This window comes from Mastigoproctus giganteus, chromosome 2, assembly GCF_048544385.1.
Source record: "Mastigoproctus giganteus isolate SK-2022 chromosome 2, ASM4854438v1, whole genome shotgun sequence".
In the NCBI taxonomy this organism is placed as follows: Eukaryota; Metazoa; Arthropoda; class Arachnida; order Uropygi; family Thelyphonidae; genus Mastigoproctus; species Mastigoproctus giganteus.
In genome coordinates, this window is record NC_143576.1 from 259556703 (window position 1) to 259582504 (window position 25802).

The window sequence follows — 25802 nt, forward strand, 5'->3', positions numbered from 1 at the left end:
GATGTCGTCAGGTAGGGTTGAACTTTTGGAGGGATACAAGCCATTGTAATACCCATGATTTTTGCACCCCCCAAAACCCCAATTTTTGCCCCCTTTGGGGTGATATTGCCCCCATTGAGAATCGCTGGTGTAAGGTATTACACCTGGGGAACAGTAACCAAAATAACTTACACACTTGATGGAGTTGAATCAGAGCAAGTAGTGGAGGAAAGGGACTTGGGTGTTACGATATGGTCAGACATGAAGTTCTTTGAGCATTGTAGACACATCGCAAGGAAGGTTCGTGGTGTCCTATTGATGATTTATTGAACAGTTTCTAATAGAGATAAGGACGTCATCCCATTAAATAAGAACGTTAGACCAAACTTGGAATACTCTGTTCAAGTATGGAGACCACACCTAAAGAAAGAAATTGTACTTCTTGAAAGGTTCCAAATATGGGTAACTGGCCTGGTGAGATCGACAGAAGGGTGTCCATATGAGAAAAGACTTCAAATATGTGGATTGCATAGATTGGAAACTAGCCACCTTAGAGGAGACTTGATTGAGGTTTTTAACACTGACAACATAAGTAAAATGAATGAGGACGACATTTTCATGGTTATAAATGATTCTAGAAATAGGGGCCATATTTCGTTACGTGCAGAGATAGGCAGTTTTAGGTGTGTCGGAAAACTGCTAACTTGGTGGGGGGATACACATGCTAAAAGATTTACAGTGGCCGCAGGCAGAGGCGAAAGTGATTCTTGCACTTCTTCTATTGGAATGAGCAGCATCCTGGAAAGCAAGTTGCTGGGATTACAAGGGCTGCTGGTGTCATAGAGAAACAAGTAAATACATGGGCTATGTTAGGGTAACTAAGAGTACAAACAAGTGTATGCATAATTGCATGTACATAGGCGTATAGTAAATAAATTTGAAGTGCTGGTCACGACAGCAAAAGCAGATATTGTTGGAATATCAGAAATGTGGTGCCACATGGATATAAGCAGTGCATAATTGAAATTTGGTGAGTACAATGTGTACAGAAAGGATGGACGGGGGGGAGGAGGAGTTTAACTAACACTGCTGTTAGTTAAAAAACACAGAATCTAAGGAAGTGTATCCAATTGACATTGGTGGACAATGCAATGTTGAGTCAGTGTGGTGCAACATAAGCACTGGTAAAGGGAAAATGAGAGTAGGTGTGTGTTGTAGGCCTAATGAATCTGATGAGTATAATGAGCAATTGTGCAGAGAAATATTGGGCCAGTAAATCAAAATGTCTTTTATAATGGGGGATTTTAATTTCCCAGAGATTGACTGGAATTTGTGGGTTGGTCACTCACACTAGCAAGGCTTTTGTGGATTTATTGGATAATTGTTTTCTACAGCAGCATGTTCAGGAGGCAACAAGAGGGAGCAATACCTCTTGATCTGATTATCAGTAGGGATTCTTCATGTAGTGGCAGTGATCAGTGTATTGATGTGGGATTTACTTAAAGATGTAACTACCATCAAGAGTAAAGGAAGGGGTCTATAGGTGGACTCAGAGTTTTTAAATTCTATATAGTGGGATCAACTGAGGATGTTACCAATGGTGAATTCTAAATGGAAAGCCTTCAGGGACTTAATCTTGGATGGTGGTAGTAGTAGTAGTAGTAGCAGCAATAGTCAAACCATAACATATATGGTTTGACTATTGATGATTGTGCTCAGGTAGCTGATAAACTGAATGATTATTTTGCTTCTACATTAACACATGTGGAGTTATTCAAGGAGGGGTATTCCAGAAGTTTTTCAAACTCTAACAGGGAGCTATGTGATTTTGTAATAACTGAGAATAAAGTGGAGGAGAAATTGTTGAAATTAAACATAAAGAAGGCACCTTGGGTAGCATTAGCATTAGTAGAGGCATATGATGCAAGAAAGCAAGCTTATTCAGCATCAGCCAAAAAAAAAAAAAAAAAAAAAACCACTACTCCCATTTCACCCCTCGTTCGAAATACCTGTCCAGCTGAGCCTTAAATTTGTTTAGGCTATCAACTTCCACAACAAGCGATGGAAGTCTGTTCCACCAACCAACTACCCCATGGACTGGAAGTGTGCAAATGTATCCCCAATTCACAAAGGAGGTTCAAAAGCTGACACAAGGAATATAGACCTGTTAGTTTCACTTGTATTCCAGGGAAAAAAATGGTGTTGCTGGTTAAAAAAGCAGTGCAGGATCATCTAGACAAGACTGCAGTAATAGTTAAGGCATTAGTAGAGGCATATGATGCAAGCTTATGCAGCATCAGTTAAAAAAAAAAAAAAAAAAAAAACTTCCACTTCACCCCTCCGTTCGTTCGAAATACCTGTCCATCTGATCCTTAAATTTATTTAGGCTATCAACTTCCACGACAAGGGATGGAAGTCTGTTCCACCAACCAACTACCCGCTGGCTAAAGGCAAATTTCCGTACGTCTATCCTACATCTGTCTTTCCTCAATTTGAATTTATGCCCACTCAGGTGATTATTCTGAGCAATAGGCAGAATCCCATCAGCATTGAGCATGCTCAAACTATTCAAGGCTTTATACACCTCTATCAGATCACCTTGCCAGTGCCGACTGGGCTAGCCGGGTGGGTAAAGTGCCTGCCTGGCAACCCAAAGGTCGTGGGTTCTAATCCCGCCTCGGGCTTGGATCAAAGTACTGCAAAAACCTTGGGAGGAGCACCATGGCTACAGAAGCTGATGCGCCAACAACTACAAAAAAAAAAAAAAAAAAAACCTTGCTGATACCTAGTCTCCAGACTCTAATTTGCAAAACTTAAGCCGTTCTTCATAAGAGCAACCCTTTGTTCCATTCACTAATCTTGTTGCTCTTCTCTGTATTTGTTCCAGCAGCTCTACATCCTTCTTGAAATGAGGCCTCCAGAGCTGTATATAGTACTCAAGGTGTGGCCTGACCATTGCCTCATACAAGGGAATAATCACCTTATCCCTGCTAGAAAAATTCCTGTATATCATTGATAAGACACCATGAGCTACTCTTGCTGCCTGTCTGCACTGCTCGGAGAATTTCATATCTGCCTGCACAATTACCCCCAGGTCCTTTTCATTCTCTACCACTGTCAGTGTAGTACCACAGAGTTGATACGTTGCTCTGGGGTTGCTGTTTCCCATATGTAGTACTTTACATTTGTCAGTGATAAGCTTCATTTGCCATCTCTCACCCCATCTGCTCAACGTTTCCAGATCCTGTTGCAGCAGCATAGCGTCAGTAGTGTCCTTAACAACCCTGCCAACGTTTGTATCGTCTGCAAAATTGGGCATTAAGCTTGATATATACCATCATCAATATTATTTATAAATACATAAAACAATAATGGACCCAACACATCCCTGAGGGACTCCACTAATAACAGTAGTCCACGATGAGCAGTATCCATTGATTACCACTCTCTGTCTTTTCCCCCTCAACCACCCCTTTATCCATAGCATCAATTTGCTCCCAATGCCCCACTGCTCCAATTTGTGCAGCAGTCTTCCATGTGCAACAGTATCAAAAGCCTTTCTAAGATCCAAGTATATATAATATCACAGTTATTTCCTGCATCCAGTTCTTTTGTGACTGCATTAGATTGGTCAGGCAAGACTTCCTCTTAACAAAACCATGCTGTGTCCAAGCTAAAACTGAAGTCTTGTCTAGATGAACCTGCAGTTTTTCTGTAACCAGTGCCTCCATTAATTTTCCTGGAACAGAAGTTAAACTCACAGGTCTATAATTACTTGTGTCAGCCTTTGATCCTCCTTTGTGAATTGAGGTCACATTTTCACATTTCCAGTCAATGGGTACCTCCCCTGAGTCCAATGACGAGTGGTTGGTTGGTGGAACAGACTTCCATCCCTTGTCGTGGAAGTTGATAGCCTAAATAAGTTTAAGGCTCAGCTGGACAGGTATTTTGAATGAACAGAGGGGTGAAGTGGGAGTGGGTTTTTTTTTTTTTTTTTTTGGCTGATGCTGCATAAGCTTGCTTTCTTGCATCAAATGCCTCTACATTGCTAATGCTAAAGCTAATGCTTAAGATCTCATAATTATGGCTAAGGGTTTGCTTACTTCCTTTGCTGCCTACTTTAATATAACTGGATAGATTCCATACACCCCAGGTGCCTTTCTTGTGTTTGTCTTCAACAATTTCCCCTCCACTTTACTCTCAGTTATTACAAGATTATCTAGCTTATTGCCAGAGTTGAAAACACCTCTGGCATTCCCCTCACTGAATAACTCCTCATGTGTGAATGTAGATGCAAAATAGTCGTTTAGTTTGTTAGCTACCTGAGCAGGATCGTCAACAGTTGAACCATCGATATCAAGTGGACCAATCTGATTCATCCCCTTCCTTCTAGAGTTTACTTAAGGAAAGAACTCTTTGCTGTTTTTCTTTGCATCCCTTGCCAAAGATTTCTCGTAATCTGCCTTTGCCTGCCTAACCTCCTTTGTAACTTGGTTACAGACCAACTTATATCTGTCATAACTTTCTGTGTCACGTGTTAATTTATATGTATCCCATGCATTTTTCGTCTCTGCCATATGTCTCATTAGTTCATCTGACATCCATTTAGGCCTAAACCTTGAACAATATTTCTTAGTTGGTGTGTAAAGCCTAGTAGCTTCCAAGATAAGTTCTTTGAATGATTCCCATTTTAAATTTGCTGTTGGTAGCATCATCAGTTGGTCCCACTGTATAGAATTTAAATACTGTCTCAGACCAGTATTACTCCCTCTAGTTGCCTCCCGAACATGCTGATGTAGAAAACAGTCATCCGATAAATCCACAATAGCCTTGCTAGTTGTGTGAGTGACCAGCCCCCAAATTCCAGTCAATATCTGGGAAATTAAAATCCACCATTATAAGACTCTCTGATTTACTGGCCCACTCTGTTTCCCTGTACAGTTTCTTATTATACTCATCAGATTAATATAGCACACTCCCAATGCTTATGTCACACCAAACTGACTCGACACTGCACTGTCCAGTGATGTCGACTGGCTTCACTTCCTTGCTTTTTATGTGTTTCTTAACTAAAAGCATAACCCCTCCTCCCTTCCTATCCTGTCTGTCCTCAGATATAAGGAATGCAGAACTGGAATTTGTACTCCCCAAATTCCAGTTCTGATGAGTATAATGAACTCATCATTATACTCATCAGTATAATGATGAGTATAATGATCATCATTATGATCATTATACTCATCAGTATAATGAGTACAAATTCCATTTCTGCATTCCTTATATCTGTGTGACACCACGTCTCTGATATCCCAACAATATCTGCCTTTGATGCTTTGAGCAATGCCTCAAATTCATCAAATTTATTTACCAAATTCCTAGAATTGGTATACACCAAGTATTAACCGGTTTTGATCTGTGAATATTTTAACAATGGGCTTGCACTTTTGCCGACCTTTTGATGTGAAATATCCTTTTGGAAGGGGGGGGGGGATATCAACCGAGTAAATCTGATCGGTCACTTCCGTGACCGATCAGATTTACTCGGTTGATAACCCCTCCCCCTCCAAAAGGATGTTTCACATAAAACCATCTACCTCTCGTGCTCGGCAATCACTATACTTTTTTATTCTTTTTTTTACAACTAGGGAAATATAATGGATACATTTTTTTTCATCATAAAATTTTAATATTGCGAATAAAAAATAACAAAAATATTTCCCCTATTACAAATAACGAATTAACATAAAACGTTCTAGAATATAAAAACAAATATTACATAAAAAACAAACTGTTCTAGAAAAGGTACACAAAAATCACAGATTACATGAAAAAAATATTGCACAAATATTCAAGAAAATTTTCTTTTAAAAATTGCCATATGAAATTTACTTCTTTATTAATATATACATAACGATCCGGATCAAATTGAAGCAATGGTTTTCCATATAGATGTATGGTCATCGTAATCTTCAACGTGTTTAATTTTCAACATTATTCATTATTTATTCATTCATTCTCACAATATTATTTGTTACGCTGAAAGCTCGCTCAGTTTAAGCACTGCTAATCACAATGGTTTCAAAGATATTTCTGACTTTCTTAATTGTAAAGGGAATTTCACTCGATTTTATAGATAAACTGTTTTCGATAAAATCTCTAAAATCATTCATTTTTATTTCATATTTTATCAGAAAACAAATTTCTTATTCAGTTTTCATAGTCTTGCCACTGAGACGAAAGTTCTTCCACGATTTCTGGTAGAATATGTTTAAAATTTCTTTCAATGGTATGATTATTTTCTTTATTTAATTTAAAATCACCCTGTTGCATTAATAACTTATCCTGGATAAAACAATGCATTTAATAACTTTTCACGAGGTAATTTTACTGTTCTTACTTTCGATTCCTTCAAATTCTTTCCCCTTCAACATGCTCTCAATTTTAGCTTCATATTTTCCTTCAGAATTTTTCAAATTAGCAATAGCATTGATAGTTCGAATAATTAATTTATCTGCTTTTGCCATAGTGAATCTGTAAAGCTTCTGAAATGTAAGAGGCGCCTCCGTAGCCAGGTGGGAAGGAGCAGCAGTGCGTAGCACACGCTTCTTGATTAGACCGGGGTTCGAGCCCGTCACCACCAAATACGGAGGATGCGGAAAGGTCATTCAGGGAATGACCACCACATATCCCGGAGCAATATGGCCTTAGTTGCTAATGCTCCTAAAAACCAAATAACAACAACAATAACAACAACTGAAATGTAAGAGAGAGCTCCTGCAGGATATCGATCATTAGTGCTAAATGGTTAAGAAATTCCAGATTTAAAAGTCGCTTTAACAATCCCAAATAAAAATAAATTTTCTTTTTATACTCTAGGGCGACCACATGGTCAGAGGAGTTCACAAGGTAGAGATAATACAAGAAACAGCACCGTATTCAGCAGTCATGGTGCTTGAACCCAGGTCACTCAAGGCACGTATATTTATGCAGTCGCACGCCTGACCACTGGGCTACGGCGGCCTCTGATTCAAAATGTTTGCACAATGCAGGATAATTCCCTTAACTCGCAATTACCATTCGCAAGCTACAAGCTGCTCTTTGTAGCCCGAACACACGACCGATCTTTGTAGTTTCCACATTAAGTTCTTTAACAATCATCCTTAATTCACGCTAGTTTTCTGGAGATTGGTAATACATTTTTTTTTTTTTTTTTTTTAATTATTGCCTGTATGCCATTATATTTTAGAACATTTTCTACGCAGTGAAAGGCTCGACAAAGTTTCAAAATCTGTCAACATTTCATCTTCATAAAGTTTATATAATATCTTAGTTTCCTCAATCCCTCGCCCCCCCCCCATACGTTGCTACTGTCACTAGTTGTTTGAATACTGCAAAATATCGGAATCACTCACTTCTCTGAAAAAAATATACCCTTTTGTCGGAGTAAAGGTGAACCACAACACAGGTTGACCAGAGGCTATTATCCCTGTCGGGAATCTTCTTAATCCTCTGACTGGCTATGGAAAGCATATTGACTAGCACGACTTCTCGGGATGTGGCTGCATAATTTTTATGGACGCCACTAATGTTGTGGAATGGTAATCCCTTTCACCCTTAATTCGCTCTTTCTAATTACCTAAAGGCCAGAGGTGAGAACAATGCATACAAAGTTGTCTCTTCTAATCTGTTCGTTACATGCAAATAATTTTAGTTCTATGGAAACTACTGTATTTTAAATGTAATTACCAAGGGGAATTTAAAAAAATTCGGTATAAAGAAGTTGGCTAAACAGAGGTCCAACAGTAATTAAATCAAAAATGAAGCAATTTTAAAATACATAACAGATCGATTGCGCCATTAAAATGCTGGGAATGGGTCCCCGTTCGCCACGCCGTTTCGGCTCTGGATACTCAATAATTGTGCATTTAGGATAAAATAAATGATCGTCTGAACAATGGGCTTGCAAATTTTCAAAAAAAAATAACAATGGGCTCTCGTGAGCCCATGCAAGCCCACTATAGCTCACCACTGGTACCTAACACAACCCATGTGTTTACTTGTACCGCAAAGACTCCCAGCAGTCTCTGAAATATCCTGCATCTTGTTTTCCAGGCTTCTGCTCATTCCAATAGAAGCAGTGCAAGAATCACTTTCACCTCTGCCAGTGGCCACTGTTAATCTATTAGTCCTTGTATCCCCCCCCCCAGGCTAGCAGTTTTCCGACCCACCTAACACTGCCTCGATAGCATCAGCAAATATTCTTGCACCCTTTCTATTTAAGTGTATCCCCTCCCTGTAGAAGCAGTCCCTTCTGTTAACAAGTACAGACCAGGCTGAAAAAAATTCTACCTTTTAGCCTTGCAGAATCTTTCCAGGGCCGAATTGATCGACAAGGCTCTCATCATATACTCCCTCCTATCGTGTCTGGACAGAATTGCAGACACTTTCAAATTCAACCCTAATTCACGGCTTTTTTTCAACAGTGACCTGTACTTGTTAAGTAATTCTGCTGGTCTCCTACTCTTAATATCATTAGTGTACAACTATATCAACAAAGCATGGGTTTTTTAAAGTGAGGTCTTGTCTGGCCTGTTTGATTGGATACTACGATGTGGCCACAAAGGAACTGGATGCAGAAAATAATTGATATCATATACTTGGATTTCGGGAAAGCTTTTGATACTGTGGCACATGGAAGACTGCTGTACAAATTGGAGCAGTATGGCTACATTGAATAAAATGATGGTTGAATTGGAGAAGACAGAGAGTGGTTATCAGTGGACACTGCTCTTCATGGACTAATGTTATTAGTGGAGTCCCCCGGGGTTCGTTGTTGGGCATATTGTTGTTTTCGATATTGATGAAAGTAATCAGGGTTAATGTCTAAGTTTGCAGACTATATATGAAAGTTGGCAGGGTTGTTAATGGTATTAATGATAGTATTCTACTGCAACAGGATGTGGAAAAGTTGAACAGATTGGGCTGAGTGGTGGCAGATGGTTTAAAATTGACAAATGTAAAGTACTGCATATGGGTAGCAGTAACCCCAGAGTAACATATGAACTGGGTGGGAGTACACTCAGGGTAGTCGAGAATGTAAAGGACCTGGTGATAATTATGTAGTCAGATATGAAGTTTTCTGAACAGTGTAATAAGGCTGCAAACATAGCTCATGGTGTCTTGTCATTGATATACAGGGAATTTTGCTAGCAGGGATAAGGGTATGAATGTCCCCTTGTATAAGGCAATGGTCAGGTCACACCTCGAGTACTGTATACAGGTCTGGAGGCCTCATTTTAGGAAAGATATAGAGCTGCTGGAATGAGTACAGAGAAGAGCAACGAGATTGGTGAGATAAACAAATAGTTGGTATTAACCAAGACATGATTAAGTTCTGCAGATTGCAGCTCCTGGAGACTAGGCACCTGTGAGGTGATCTAATTGAGGTGTATAAGGCCTTGAGTGGATTGAGCAGGCTCAATGCTAATGAGATTCTTCCTCTTGATCAGATCACTCACCTGAGGGGGCATAGATTCAAATTGAGGAGACAGTTGTAGAATAGATGTGCAGAAATTTGCCTTTAGCCATCAGGTGGTTGATAGTTGGAACAAACTTCCATCTGCTGTAGTGGAGGTCAGTAATTTAAATAATTTCAAAGCAGACCTAGACAAACATTTGGAGTGAACGGATCAGTGAAATTGGAAGGGTGTTTTTTTTGGCTGATGCTATATAAGCTTGCTTTCTTGCATCATATGTCCTACTAATGCTAATGCTCTGGGTTCCTTTTTTCTCTCTCCTTTTTCCTTCCCATATATCTAGCAGAGAAGGGAAAAGTGAAGGAAGCAATAGAAAGATATACTTTGACCATATTTTTCTGTTGTAACGGAAAGTGTGCTTTTCTTGTCACAACTTTGATTCATCTTGTTAACCATTTGTCAACTATTTTGTTGTGTTTTTTTTTTTTTTTTTTTTAATTTAGTTTTTTAGCATCTGTTGTAATAATTGCTATTGTTCTGCTAGATTGACAAAGAATACTAGTTGTGTTTTTAAATGTTTTTTGCTTTGTGCTTTGTGCTTTTAAATGTTTTTAATGTGTTTCTTACAGCTTATGTATGTATATGTTTATTCTTTAATTCTTGTATATCAGTTGTAGTCAATAGAAAAAGAAATTTGTCAAAGCTTGCTATGGCATGAAATCTTTCATATACATTGGCAGACAAAAAAACTGCATCACTTGTGAATCTTGCAAATAATGTGTTTTGCGCTGCTTTGTGGGTTGCAGAAATGTTCGAAATGCATTTATTAGATAAGATATATATATCTGTGAATGACATCCAATAAAAAGACTCCACCTGATATACCTGTTGCCATAAATATCTTCCCAAATGGTAAAATGCATAATTAATAGAAATATGAGAAATTGTGCACATGGCAATCATGACAACCAAATGTACATTTTATTGCATCTATGTGTACAAACTGAAATGACAAGTTAATTTAATAGGATTATATACTGTAAATCAGCAAAATATTTTGTTGTTTCTCCTCGAGCAGCAATTACAGCCTTGCAACAATCTGGCATTGATAAATTAACTTCTGGATATACGATTGCACAATTTTGTGGTACCACACCCTTACAGTGCTCTCCTGCAGCTGAATCTTACTTGTTGGCTTCTTCTGAGCAATTTTAGATGACATTATGTACCAGCAATTTTCAATATGGTTCAAATCTTCACTGTTGACAGCTAGTCCAACACTAATGCCAGAATTTCTGCTGTATGACCGCACCTTAAGGGAGAAAAATGGTGGAAGACATTGGTGTATGTGTGTTTTAAGCCTTGTGAGACAAGAAGACAAACTCATCGTGAAATCTAAATAGCATAAAACTTACCAATTTTGCTGTGTGGCAAGGTGCTGAGTCCTGTTGAAAACAGGACTCCAAGATAGCAGTGTAGGTTTCTGCATTCACCGTTCTGTTAATAAACTTAATTTGCCCCACCCCTTTGCTTGTTATACATCCCCAGACCATCTTACCTGACAGGCGGGGGACTTTTATAATCGGTGTTTTGCAGCGAGGATGGTATGCCTCCGATTTTTGTCTTCTGACCTATCGCTTCCCATCCAAGCCATACAGGTTGAATTTCGATTTGTCAGAAAAGATGAGAAACTTGTTTTAGCCCGAGCAAGTTGCTTCTTCCTCATTTGTTGGGCCAACAAAGGCTTCTTCTTCGGCTGATAGGCATACAGACCACATTCCGAAAGCCGTTTTCGGATTTTAATTAGTGTCGTGCTCTTCTTTCAACACCCGAGGCCACTCATCTCAAAGTCCAGTTTTAGATCAGGAGCACTAGTACGGTGATTATGAAGGCATAGCCATTTCAAATATTGATCTTAGGAAGGTGTAGTCACTCTCTTATGGATTGATCCAGGTCTACTTTTCACATCACCGGTTTCACCTTTAATTTCAGGACCCATTATACTGTTGAATGGTGGCAGCCTATTTTATCAGCAATAGCACGTGTAGAAAGCCCTTTCTGAGACAGAGCAACAGCTACACTTTTTTTCTTGGTGTCAACTGAACATATGGTGCCATGCCTACACATCTGCAAAACAAGATACTAATGAGTGTGTATACCTCTTCAACGCCATATTTATAGGAATGGTTGATGCCAGTAAATTGCAATTACTGTCTGTTGCAATACCCTTGCTTTGTGACAAACAAAATGACTGTAATCAAACACTATCTTATACGGTTCGCTACAAATGTTACTTTTTTAATGATGCAGTTTTTTTTGTGCGCCACTGCAGTTTAATTAAATATTGCACTATTTTTTGATCAGTCTGAATTAGAGTAATTCTCTGAATTCAGTGATACAGATTTTGTTTTTTTTTTTAATGAAAAAAAATTTGTTTTCTTTAATTTTGAACTTTAATCACTGGAGTTGTATTTCAGTTTGATATATAATATACAAATAATTAAAAAATCTTATATTATTCAGCCTCAAACACCACAGTTGTCTCCCCAAGAGGAACAGGAAAAGCTGCTGGATGAAGCTCTTGGTGTTGTGAAAGCCCAAGCTTTTCAAATGAAAAGGTGTCTGGATAAAGGAAAACTTATGGAAGCCCTGAAACATGCTTCTAATATGTTGGGAGAATTACGTACATCTCTTTTAAGTCCAAAGAGTTATTATGAACTTTGTATCCTTCTTGTACTTTAACAGTTAAGAAGTAAAACACTTTTTTTTTAAAAACTAAAAGGAAATAATCAATGGATCAAACATTTGTTTATTTATGTGTTGTAATCAATTAAGTATTAAATAAAATGTGAAATATTTTACAAGTATTTCATGTTTTAATTAATACCTGAAATACATGACAAGGTCATTTTCTTAATTGTAAAAACTATAAGTAATATAGTTTTTATAATTAAACACTTACAATAAAACACTTTCTAGTCCATTTCACAGATATACGTGGTCTCAGTTATAATCTCAGTGATGCCCATTTCCACTTGCAGTCTGCCAAACCCCACGTACTTTTTCTGACAGAATCTCAGTTATCGGTTGATTCAAGCACTGCTCATCTCAGTTGCCCAAATTATTCGCTGTATGATTCCTTTCGCCTCAAAGGTGATACTTATGCATATGTCCTTTCCAATATTCCCTGTCAGAGACTTGGCAATTTGGAATCTACTCTTTTTGATCTTCTCTGTCTTAAAATCTTTCTACCTCATTATGTCAAATTCATCTGTTGTCTGTACCATACTCCCAACTCCACTAATCACTTGGAGTTCCTCTCTTTGCAACTTCACTTTCTCCAGTCCAACTTTCTTAAGAGTGAGGTAATTTTCCTTGATTATTTTAATGTTCACAACTGTAGCTGGCTTCCGTTTTTTAGTCACACAGACCCAGCTGGTCAAGAGGTTTTTGCAATTACTAATGACCTCGCACAGATTGTTCATTTACCTGCCAGAATAGCGGACAATCCTAACCATACAGCCAACACACTTGATCTTTTTCTCGCAAACAACCCATCTAAGTATGTGGTTGAAGTGAGTGGTCCTTTAGGCACCTCAGATCAAGTAGGTGATTGTCTCTTCTCCACTGGAGCCTTTATCTCATGGCTATTCCCAACCTCTTATTGTTTGGCATTATAAGAATGCAAAATGGGATGACCTGCGAGATATCTTTTCTTCTTTTCCTTGATCGGATTACTGTTTCAAAACTTCTGTGTCAATGTTTGCTCAGATTGTGTCGGTGAAATTATTCTTGTAAGAATGGAATCCTTTATTCCACACTCCACTTTAAAATCTCGTCCTTTATCTAAACCTTGTTTTTCCAATAAATGCACTAAGGCTGTTCAAGAGAAGAATGTTGCATATTGTAATTGGCTTGTTTCATTTCTTCAGTTTCATTTTCTGCCTGCACCAAAGCTTTCAACAATTGTAAAGCAGTTATTAATCAGTCCAAACTAGATTTTGAACAGGCTAAGAGTAGAAACCTTGCTTCTTGCCCTAATGGTAGCCGAGAATTCTGGTCTCTTGCCAAAGCTATTGGCCGCAACTTTTGCCCATCTCTGCTCCCACCTCTGTCCAAACCAGATGGTTCTGTTGTCACTTCAGCCAAGGATAAAGCTGACCTGCTAGCATCCCATTTTTCTTCCAACTCAGGTATTAACCAGTTCCTAAAAAGGGTGACAAATCCCTCCCATCCAATTATCGTCCCATTGCAATTACTTCTACTCTTTCTAAATTAGTGGAGAAATCAATTAACTGCCAACTTTTAAACTACCTAGAAACCTGCCGTTATCAACTCCGCTTTAAAATCTCATCATTTATGGACAAATTCAATTGAGAAGTTCAGTGAAACACAAGCAGTTGCTCCTGACATCTCAAAGGCTTTCAATTGTGTTTGGCATAAAAGTTTTCTAAACAAGCTTCCATCTTATGGTTTACCAACTGTTTTTTGTAATTGGTTATCCAGTTTTCTCTCTGATCGCTCTGAGTCTCTTTCTAAAGGCTTTGCATAACTCAGTATACTCATTTTATCCTTGTCAGTGTTTACCTTGCTCTTCATTTGTCATCTTTGGTTCATCATGACAAGTGTTTCTTGACTGATTTTTTTTCTTCTTTGGATTTCTTTTTACCTATAGGTTTCTTGGGCTTTATCACTTTCAGAAAGTTGTATTATTCCTCATCAATATCTTGGTCCTGAACAGTTCTGCAGAAGCTCAAACTTGCTTTTAAGTTCCTTACATACTGCTTTTTTGGTTTTTTGGTTAAATGTATTATGTAATCTTAATTACTTGTACACCATGAGGCACCTCTCATATTGTGAACTTATAGTTTGCAACTAGGTTGTCATCATTGCAACACCTGGGTACCTGCCCACCCACCGATGAGGAGCCAACAAGCTCTGAAACAGTGCCATCTGGGTTACGGTATCTGCCAAGAATAAGTACAGGAGTCTTCTCCATGGGTGAAGCATTACTTATTTGAGATAGTGCGATATCATGGTAACTCATTGTCAAGGTATTCACAATATGAGATATACAGTGGATTCCGGTTATTTGGGCCACCGGTTAATCGGGGCAGCCGTTTATTTGGGGCAAATCTTAAAAAACAGAACCCAGTCGAGAAAATAGCCAGGATTTACTTCGCTTAATTGGGACAAAATGCCATTTGATCAGGGCAGAAGACCGCAGCACTGAAGATTACCCTACGATTGTCCCCAACTGTACCACGTAGTTCGGTCGAATTTCTGGAGGTCATAACCATAAAACAATAAAACAATTAGTAGTCACCTGTTTATTGGGCTATTGTGTTAGTGAAATCTATCATAAACTGATAGTAAACTCGATCTTATTGAATTTGCGATAATACTGACAGCTGGAATTCTGTGGGTTATTATGGTGAAATGTGTTTACACTTCTATGGAATCTTCAATCATATAAAAATAAATAATTTTCAGGCCCTTCTCTTCATTCCTATTTTTAAAGCTTCGTAATTTGTTACTCCGTTCTCACTTGTGCATATCGTGTTACTTGCAATTTTTGTGTGCAGTGTTCTTTGTTATTGATTGCTTCTCTTTTTACTGTTTTAAATATTAACCCCCACCCACAAATGACATTGAACAGAAATGTCAACTAGTTTAGTTAGTATGTACATATTACAGTACGTATTAATTATTCCGATTATCACGTGTATTCTTCCGAATTTCACGTATCATTTAATTTTTTAATTGGTAAGGTAATAAAGGGTAAATTTGTACTTAATATATTTTTACTTTTATAGCCTATGGATAATATTCCTCCTATTTTCGTTAATTAGAATCGCTGTTTAATAGAATTAAAATTCAATTCACAAACGTGATCACAATGACTGGCGCTTATTACACATCGTATAGTGAACGGTACTTTACAATGGTGACTCCATTGTAACGTGATTTGATTGAACAGTGAACCAATTGTAAAGGGGGGGGAGTACATTGTCTTTTTAACTATTTACGTGAAACTTCGGATAATTAGGGCAGTCGCTTAATCGGGCCAAAATGCACTAGTCCTGATGTGTCCCAAATAACCGGAATCGACTGTACTTAAATAAATCCATTTCTTAACTACTTAGTAGTTTGCTTCATGTAGACATGATGCTCTAGCTTTAACTTATACATCAGGTAACTTCTGCATAACCTGAGGCTATTGCCATAAATGTATTATGTAATCTTTATTACTTGTACACCATTAGGCATCTCTCATATTGTGAAGTTATAGTTCGCAACTGGATTGTCATCATTGCAGCACCTGGGTACCTGCCCACCCACCGATGAGGAGCCAACAAGCTCTGAAACGGTGCCATCTGGGTGATGGTATGTGCCGAGAATAAGTAACAGTAGTCTTCTCCATTGGTGAAGCATTATTTATTCGAGTTAGTGCAATATCATGGTAATTCATTGTGAAGGTATTCACAATATGAGATATACTTAAATGATAACATTTCTAATATACTTAGTAGTTGGCTACATATAGACACAATGCTCTAGCACTAACTTATACGTTATTTCATGGGTACTTGTATCTTTGAGATTCTGTTAACAACTCAGAGAGAGAGAGAGAGAGAGAGAGAGAGAGAGAGAGAGAGAGAGAGAGAGAGAGAGAGAGAGAAAACAAACTTATTTTGTAGATTAGAAAACTGATCCTGAAGTGGGTTCAGAAATGTCATTAGCAAATAGTAAGTTTATCTGGCATATTGAATATGGTGTGGATGTGGGAAACTGCTCAGTAATTAATTATTTCATATTCTTCTTCTTCTTTGTCCTTGCCTTCTTCCCACGTTCATATGGAGTCGGCATTCCCTTCCTTAATTCTCTTCCTCCATTTCTTTCTAACCAGGGCTTCCTCTCTCTCCTACATCTTCTCTCTTTCAAATCCTCTGCCACCTTGTCCTTCCATCTCAGCTTAGGTCTCCCCCTCTTCCCTATCACCTCCAGCTTTTCACACCTCTTCCCTACATACTCCTCACTTCTTCGTTCCACATAACCAAACCACCTCAACCTAGATTCCTGTATTTTTTTTTACTCCAAGGCCCCACCTTAACCGTACCTCTAATGTAGTCATTTCTTAACCAGTCATTTCATCACACCACACATCCATCTTAGCATCCTTATCTCCGCCACTTCCACCTTCTTCTCCTGGGCCCTTGTAATCACCCATGTCTCAGCACTGTACATCAGTGCGGGTCTAACCACAGTTTTATACACTCTTCCCTTCATTCTACAATTAACTTTCTTATCACACAGCACCCCACTCATCTTTCTCCGGGCGTCTCCGTAGCCAGGTGGGAAGGAGCAGCAGTGCGTAGAACACGCTTCTTGATTAGACCAGGGTTCGAGCCCGTCACCAGCAAATACTGAGGTTGCAGAAAGGTCAGGAAATGACCACCACATATTCCCGGAGCAATATGGCCCTAGTTGCCAATGCTCCTAATAAAAAAAAAACCAAACCAAACCAAAAATATCATCTTTCTCCAGTTTAGCCATCCACATTGCACTCTGTGCTGTATTTCTGCACTTAATCCTCCATCCCTCTCAACATTCGATCCCAGATACATAAATTTCGAAACAGATGGTAGCTTTTCCTCCTGCAGTTTTATAGAACTCTCAACTTCTCCATTCAATACCATATATTCTGTCTTTGTTCTATTTATCCTCATGCCTCTATCTTCCAACGCTTTCCTCCATTCCTCCAATTTCTTCTCTGCCTTTCCTTGGGATGATTCGCACAGTACAATATCATCCACGAACAGCATACTCCATGGTGCTCTACTCTTCACTTCTGTCACCAACACATTCATTACCAGATCAAACAGATATGGGCTGAGAGCTGATCCCTGGTGCAGTCCAACTTCTACAGAGAAACCCTCAGTCATACCTACATTGCTCTTAACCTGAGTCACTGCTCCCTTGTACATATCCTTCACAAGCCTTACATACTTTTCCTATGTACCCTTCTCCTTCATACATCTCCATACCTCTTGTCAGGGCACTTTTTCATATGCTTTTTCCAGGTCTATAAACACCATGTGCAACTCTACTTGCATCTCCCTGTATCTTTCCATCACCTGCCTTAAAGCAAAGACCGCATCTGTTGCTGCTTCTCTTCCCGGCATGAAACCAAACTGTTCCTCTCCTATTTCCATCTCCTGTCTTAACCTTCCTTCCACAATTCTTTCCCAGATCTTCACTGAATGAGACATTAACTTTATTTCCCTATAGTTCCCACAATCCTGCACATCACCCTTTCCTTTATAGATTGGCACAAGTATACTTTCCCTCCATTCATCTGGTATCCTCTCCTGCTGCCACAGTTTTTCCATAAAGTCCCATAGGATATCGATCCCTTCTTCTTCCAGACTACTCCATACCTCTACTGGTATCTGATCAGTACCTACTGCTTTCCCTCTCTTCATTTTTCTGAGTGCGCTTTCCACTTCTTTCCTGCTTATGCTTTCCACTACTCTCACATTTATCTCTCCATCCTCGCATAGTGCTCTTGGGTTTTTCTCATTTAATAGCTTCTTAAAATAGTCTTTCCACCTTTCCATAATCTTCTCCGGGTCCTGTATAACCACTCCCCTCTCATCTTTTATCTGTTTTATTGATGAGAAGTCCTTCGATGCCTTATCTCTCGCTTTGGCTATTCTCATCAGTTGCCTATCTCCCTCTTTCCTTTCCAGTTCCCATAGGCCTCGTCCACTGCCCTTTTTTGCTATTGCCACAGCCCTTTTTGCCTCCTTATTTGCTATGGTATATGCTTCTTTATCTTCCTGGCTACCTGTTACATCCCATCTTTTGGGACCGTAAGTGGCTCGAGAGCCTACGAATTAGTTCTATTGAGAATAATATAAATAGAGACAGGGTACACGCATTCATCCCCTCTTTGAGGCGGTAATCCTTGGAGGGGATGAACGTTTTCGCCTGGAACGCTCCCGAGCCGCTTCCAACATGTACGGGAACAGTACATGTTTACGTGAGACGCACTGTGAACCTGCTGGTATTTAATGAGGCACTGCAGAATAGAAGTGCGCTGTTGAGGAAGAAGGCAGAAGCCTTTGAAAGCTTCAGTTATTTTAGCGCTTTTAATCTAGTATATTTTATTGCATTTTAATTCAGTATTTTATTATCATTTTATTTAGATAGTATGAATCAGAGCTGTAATACTCAATATGTTCTACGTTGATAATAATATTAGTAAATTAATAAGAGGAGTTTACCTCAATATAGTACGTGGAACACTTCCGTATGATACCCTCCAGAAATTAAAACGGAAAAAACGAAAAAATCGACAACTTACCGGTACATTAAAGTAAAATATAAATAATTAAAGTAAAATATAAATAATTAAATAATCAATTTAACACAATTCAAAATCAATTCAAAACAATTAAAATTCAAATTAACGCAATTAAAAGAATCTAACGAAAATATTCAAAACGATTTTCCTTCCTGAAGCTGACAATGCTTTTCGACCGACTGTCGTGATCACAGGAATGAAAATTACCGAATCAGGTTAAACCTGCAACTTAAATAGTGATTATGTGTCTTCGCGCATGCGCGTAAAGGTCCACGCATCGGAGATCAAATATGGCCGCCGAACATTAACAGAATTCTCGTGTAATTTAATTTCAACGGTTTCTGCAATTAATAGTCGTGTATAATTACGTTGAACGTTAAGTATTTTGGCCTCGTTAAATAAAAAAGTATGTTTTTCGTTAATGGCATGAAAGGCTAATTCTGACGCTGCTGAACGAGAAGCACGAACAGAGGCTTCGTGTTGATTTACACGGATATTAAGAGAAAACCGCGTGGAACCCTGATAAGACGAGTCGCAATCACCGCAAGAAATGTTGTATACTAGATCATTAATTTGTGTTGCGAACGCCGAAAGAACCGAGCGATTGTTCAGTATAGTGTGTAACTTCCGTATAGGCCTAGCTATAATTTTAAATTCGGTATCTTTAAAGAATCTGTTAAGCTGTTTGTGCCACTGTTCAACATATGGGACAGAAATAAAGTATTTTTTGATATTACTATTGTTGATTGGTGCAGTATTTTGTATCCTATCCTTAGCTTGTACCCTAATTCGATTTATTGTGTTAATGGGATAACCCCTGTTCAAGAATCTGCTAGTTAATATTTGTATTTCTGAGTCTAAAGCAGAATCCGTCGTTGAATATTTATAGGCATTTAGAAATTGATTAAAGATAATCGATCTTTTGTAGGTGAACGGGTGGTAGCTATTATAATGTAGAAGCATACCGGTGTTTGTGGGTTTTCGATAGATGCTAAATTGTATTTTGTTCGAGTCCCGGGTAAGCGTGAAATTTAGAAAGTTTAATGACTTAGTATCCGTATCTTCCCTTTCCAGTGTAAATTTGAGTCTAGAATGAATATTGTTAAACGAATGTAAAATATCTTGGATAGTACTACTATCGGTAATAACTAGAACATCGTCTAAATACCTCCCATAGTATGTGATACGGGGACGAAAAGGTGTCAAATGTATCTGCTCAATCGTTGAGAGATAGATCTCTGACATTAAGCCACTCAGGCTCAAACCCATTGGTAATCCAAAAATTTGTTTGTACACCTTGTCTCGAAAGGTGATGTAGTTAGCCTCAACTAATAGTTTAATTAAGTGAAAAATCTCCTTTATAGGCAGCTTCGTATAATTAATCGGTGTCGAGTTTTTATTTAACATATCCCAAATAATATCTAATGTGTATTCAACGTTTACATTCGTATATAATGATGTAACATCTAATGAGAATAAATTGTCATTGTCGCCGAGTCTACAGTCTTTAAGATTATTAAATAATGTATCGTAATTCTTAATCCCAAATTGTATAACCTGTCTAAAAGGTTTTATAATGTTATATACATGTGTGGCTAAGGCTGAAAATGCCGAGTTCCTGTAGGAAACAATAGGTCGAATCGGAAATCCAGGTTTGTGTAATTTTACCTGACCAAAAAGTGCAGGAATATTGTATGTTCTGGACTTCAATTCCTTCAACTGAACCATAGTAATGTAGTCGTTTTTACGATATGTGGTTAACGTTTTATTGTATTGATTTACCAAATTGGTAAACAGTGTCGGGTCCACTTCACAATAAGTGGAGCTATCAGATACAACTGAATCTAACTTATTAATATAATCATGTTTATCTAGTATTACCACTGTATCTCCTTTATCTGCCCTCTGTATAATAATGTCCTTATTTTCTCGAAGTTCTCGTAAAGCTGAACTGTCATGTGTATTCAATTTAGGAAGTCGTGTTTCTTTTATGTTATTCACTACTTGGTTAACTTGTTGAATAAATACATCTTTTTGTGGAACACTACGAAGTCCAAATTCAAAATCAATTACGCATTGTTTTTTTGGCAGCTTTCGAGGTGGTAAATTATAATTTAATCCTTTGGATAAAAGTGAAATCTGGTCCTGCGATAGTGTACACGAGGAAAGATTTGTAACCTGTTGATATGTCGGTTCGTTGGATACTGGGTGAGGGGGTGTTCGTGAACTAGCCGACATATTCTGTGGTAGTGCGTTATGTGTCTGTGGGGGGGATGTCACCCAACTCGTGTGAACTTGGTCGCAAGCTCGCGACAATGTGTTAGAATTCGCATGAACGTGTCTTGAACTATTCGATAATGTTTGCAACTTATTAACGTGTCTGTTTTTTATTTCTGAGGCTTGTGCTTCCCGTCGCAAATCTATGGAGGTCTTCAATACAGACCAATCGTTCGGATGTAGATAATTTTTTAATTTATCGCGAAGCTTCCTAACCTGGGAAAGGTATTTTTGTTTATCCGAATATCGAGATTTTAAGGCAAGCTTAACAATATTACGTGATGTCGCCAGTGATAGTTGTTTTATGCCTGAAATTTTTTGATTTAAATTTACCCTGGCAAACTTCGGAACGATGTTGTTTTGAAGGCAATATTTTAGGAAAGAAATATGGTAACTTTGGGCCGAGTACCTTAGTGTAGATTTAATGTAATTTTGTACCAAGCCATTCAAAAAATCTCCCATAATTGTGTGTATCGATTGTATACTACTGGAGAGACAGGAAGTGAATGAAATAGTCAATAAGAGTTTGAAAATTAATTAGATAGTATGAATCAGAGCTGTAATACTCAATATGTTCTACGTTGATAATAATATTAGTAAATTAATAAGAGGAGTTTACCTCAATATAGTACGTGGAACACTTCCGTATGATACCCTCCAGAAATTAAAACGGAAAAAACGAAAAAATCGACAACTTACCGGTACATTAAAGTAAAATATAAATAATTAAAGTAAAATATAAATAATTAAATAATCAATTTAACACAATTCAAAATCAATTCAAAACAATTAAAATTCAAATTAACGCAATTAAAAGAATCTAACGAAAATATTCAAAACGATTTTCCTTCCTGAAGCTGACAATGCTTTTCGACCGACTGTCGTGATCACAGGAATGAAAATTACCGAATCAGGCTAAACCTGCAACTTAAATAGTGATTATGTGTCTTCGCGCATGCGCGTAATTTTATTTTCGTTAGATTCTTTTAATTGCGTTAATTTGAATTTTAATTGTTTTGAATTGATTTTGAATTGTGTTAAATTGATTATTTAATTATTTATATTTTACTTTAATTATTTATATTTTACTTTAATGTACCGGTAAGTTGTCGATTTTTTCGTTTTTTCCGTTTTAATTTCTGGAGGGTATCATACGGAAGTGTTCCACGTACTATATTGAGGTAAACTCCTCTTATTAATTTACTAATATCATTTTATTTGTACATTCACTGTAAACTACATTTGTTTTATCCTATCTTAATTCAGTATTTTATCATCAGTAACATTTTATTTGTATAATCACACTTATTTTGTTTTGTTTGATCTACTGTAAATTTATTATAAATTTAAATGTAAAGCTTTTTAAGATTTTGGTTTTTGTTTTTACTTCAGTGGTTGGTGAGAAATGCTAAAAATCATAGTATGAATATACCCAACCCCAGAGGCCTATTTGAAGAACCATCTTTTCTTCATTTCCTTCTTTTGTTTTATCACCGATTGCACTTCCTCATTCCACCACTAAGCCTCCTTGCCCTCCGATGTCCCCTTTCCTGATGTTTTCCCCAACAACTCTTCACCAACTTTCCTTAAGAAACAACTTTATTTTCCATCACTCTTGCACGTCTTCCGGTAACTTTATTCCTTTTAGCACCTTTTCCCTGAACTCCTTCCTCAAAGCCTCCTCTTTCAATCTCCACCACTTTATCCTTTTCTCCCTCTGTCCTGAATATTTCCTACTTTTGTGCACTGCAACCTCCCAATTGGCCACAAGCAATCTATGTTGTGCAGACACACTTTTTCCGTTTATCATCTCGCTGTTCCTCATTTCCTTTAGATGCCCCCTACAGCACATGATATAGTCAATCTGGCTTGTCCTTTCCCCACTCCTGTATGTATCTTTCTTTTCGAAGTAGGTGTTAACTATCGCCAAGTTGAATGCCACTGTGTGTTCTACCATCCTCTCCCCTTCTCTGTTTCTTTCCCCAATACTCCACCATTCATACTCTTCCTTCCTCTCTTGCCTCTTCCTAAATTACCATTTAGATCGCCCCCAACGATCATCCTCTCATTCTCAGGTATTGCCATGACCACTTGATCCATTTCTATCCAAAAACTGTCCTTTTCTTCTTCCCCGCATCCTACTTGTGGGGCATACGCACATACTTTCGTGGTCAAGTGTCCACCCACTTCCAGCTTGATGCTCATAATCCTATTGCTCCACCTGTTAACCTCACACACACTCCATCTTTTAACTCCTTATCAACTACGATACCTACTCCATTTCTTCCTCCCTCATCTGCTCCTCTAAAGAACAACTTATACCCTTCATCGAGCTCTTTTGCTTTATTTCCCCTCCACCTAGTCTCTTGTAGGCATAGGATCTTCACTCTTCTTCTTTGCATCAAATCCACAATCTCTCTGCTCTTTCCATTCATCGTCCCAATATTCAATGTTCCTATTCTAACACTTATCAACTCCTTCTTCATTTCTAGCTGAATTAACTTCTTTAACTGGACCTGTCCTTTGTTTGGTAGTCCTGACACATCTACTTTCCATCAATCACCTTTTGTTTTGGCATACTTTTTATGACCGAATGCCCTTCCTGACGTCAACCCTCACCATTTATCCGGGCAAGGGATTTAAGCTGCCGATCTGCCAAGCCTAACACAGCTATATAGAAGTGGTATAAAAGTGCTATATAGAAGTGAAATAATTAATTATTTCATATTGAGTAGAGCATTTCCCATATAAATTTGGAATTAACCTATGTGATGTGCTTCACTCAATACATTCTCCTTTTTTTGAGTCCGACAATTTCTTCTACAAAAACAGTGAGTTGGAGTGCGAGAGTGCGAAATTCAGATTGTGGGATATACCTGAGTTTCTACTGTATGTTTAGAAAATTAACTTGCATTATATATTTAAGGTTTGCTTTTCATTACTTCCTAAATTTCTATATCAGATATGGCTGTGTGTGATGAACTGAGGCATCTGGAACTTTATCTCTTAGATGAATTTCAAAAGGGGCGTCGTGTAGCAGATCTATATGAATTGGTACAGTATGCTGGAAACATTATTCCCAGACTGTAAGTTTTTTTATTTTAGCATGCATATCAGTTATGAGTTGTTTTTTGTACTTGAACTAAACAATATAATTCTTGTTTTATTGGTTTTGAAAAAAGGTTAACAACAGTGCTGCATTCTTGGCTGGGTTATTTTCATTACACTTGAAAATAATTTGAAATAAAGTAACCAGTTATTTGTATGTTTTCAGGCTCCCTTCTTTGTTGGCAGAAATAATTATTTAAATGTGATAAGACAAAGATAACAAAACTGCAGCCTTGTTTTTGAACAGAACAGTCTGCCGAACACTGTCTTTTGTTAATATTAGTAAAGGAAACCAGGCTTTTGCCACACAGCCAAAAGAAAAAAAATAATAATAAAACTGTTTATGCAACTTGTATCCATTCATCATATGCTCCCTATCACCACTGGGGTATCAATCCAGCTGCCCCTTAATGTCATCAGTATCAACTCTCAGCTGCCCACATCAACGCCAGAGCTTGCACTTGGTCATCACACAACACAGCGGCAACCCCCAAGGCAGAATGCACTGGTCCCACAGGAACTAGTAGTTGTTGGTGACTCTATTGTCAGGGAAACGGGGAACATGCTTTGTAAAAAGGATAGGTGGAACAGGACCGGGGTATGTCTGCCAGAGACAAAGGCTGAGAACATTGTAGAGCGGATATCATCTTTTAAGGGCACAAAAGGTGATATAGTTGTACACGTTGGCACTAATGATATTAAGAGTAGGAGACTGGCAGAATTACTTAACAAGTACAGGTCACTGTTGAAAAAAAGCCGCGAATTAGGATTCAATTTGAAAGTGTCTGCAATTCTGCCCAGACATGATAGGAAGGAATATATGATGAGAGCCTTGTCGATCAATTTGACCCTGGAGAGATTATGCAAGGCTCAAGGGGTAAAATTTTTTTCAGCCTGGTCTGTACTTGTTAACAGAAGAGACTGCTTCTACAGGGATGGGATACACTTAAATAGAAAGGGTGCAAGAATATTTGCTGATGCTATGGAGGCAGTGTTAGGTGGGTCGGAAAACTGCTAGTTTGGGGAGGGATACAAGGATTATAGATTAACAGTAGCCACTGGCAGAGGTGAAAGTGATTCTTGCACTGCTTCTATTGGAACGAGCAGCAGCCTGGAAAACGAGATGCAGGATATTTCAGAGACTGCTGGGAGTCATTGCGGTATAACACATGGGTTGTGTAAGGGTAGTTAAGAATAGTAACAGGTGCATGTATACTTGCGTGTACACCAATGCTAGGAGTTTGGTAAATAAATTTGATGAATTTGAGGTATTGCTCAAAACATCAAAGGTAGATAATTTTGGGATATCAGAGATGTGGTGTCACACAGATATAAGGAATGCAGAACTGGAATTTGGGGAGTACAATGTTTACAGAAAGGATAGACAGGATAGGAAGGGAGGGGGGGTTATGCTATTAGTTAAGAAACACATAAAATCCAAGGAAGTGAAACCAGTTGACATCGTTGAACAGTGCAGTCTTGAGTCAGTTTGGGTTGACATAAGCATTGGGAGATCAAAATTGAGAGTAGGAGTGTGCTACAGGCCTTAATGACTCTGATGAGTATAATAAGAAACTACAGGGAAATACAGT

General features: G+C 38.1%; 1 protein-coding gene across 1 annotated transcript in view; it reads left to right on the plus strand.

Moving 5' to 3' along the window:
- The window catches only part of Vps35 (Vacuolar protein sorting 35), a 298912-nt gene that overhangs the window by 25063 nt on the left and 248047 nt on the right, over positions 1–25802 (plus strand). Inside the window, exons 2-3 of the mRNA XM_090389880.1 lie at positions 11979–12177; positions 24065–24188. Coding sequence (XP_090246006.1) covers positions 11979–12177; positions 24065–24188 — 323 coding nt within the window. The remainder of the gene's footprint in view (positions 1–11978; positions 12178–24064; positions 24189–25802) is intronic.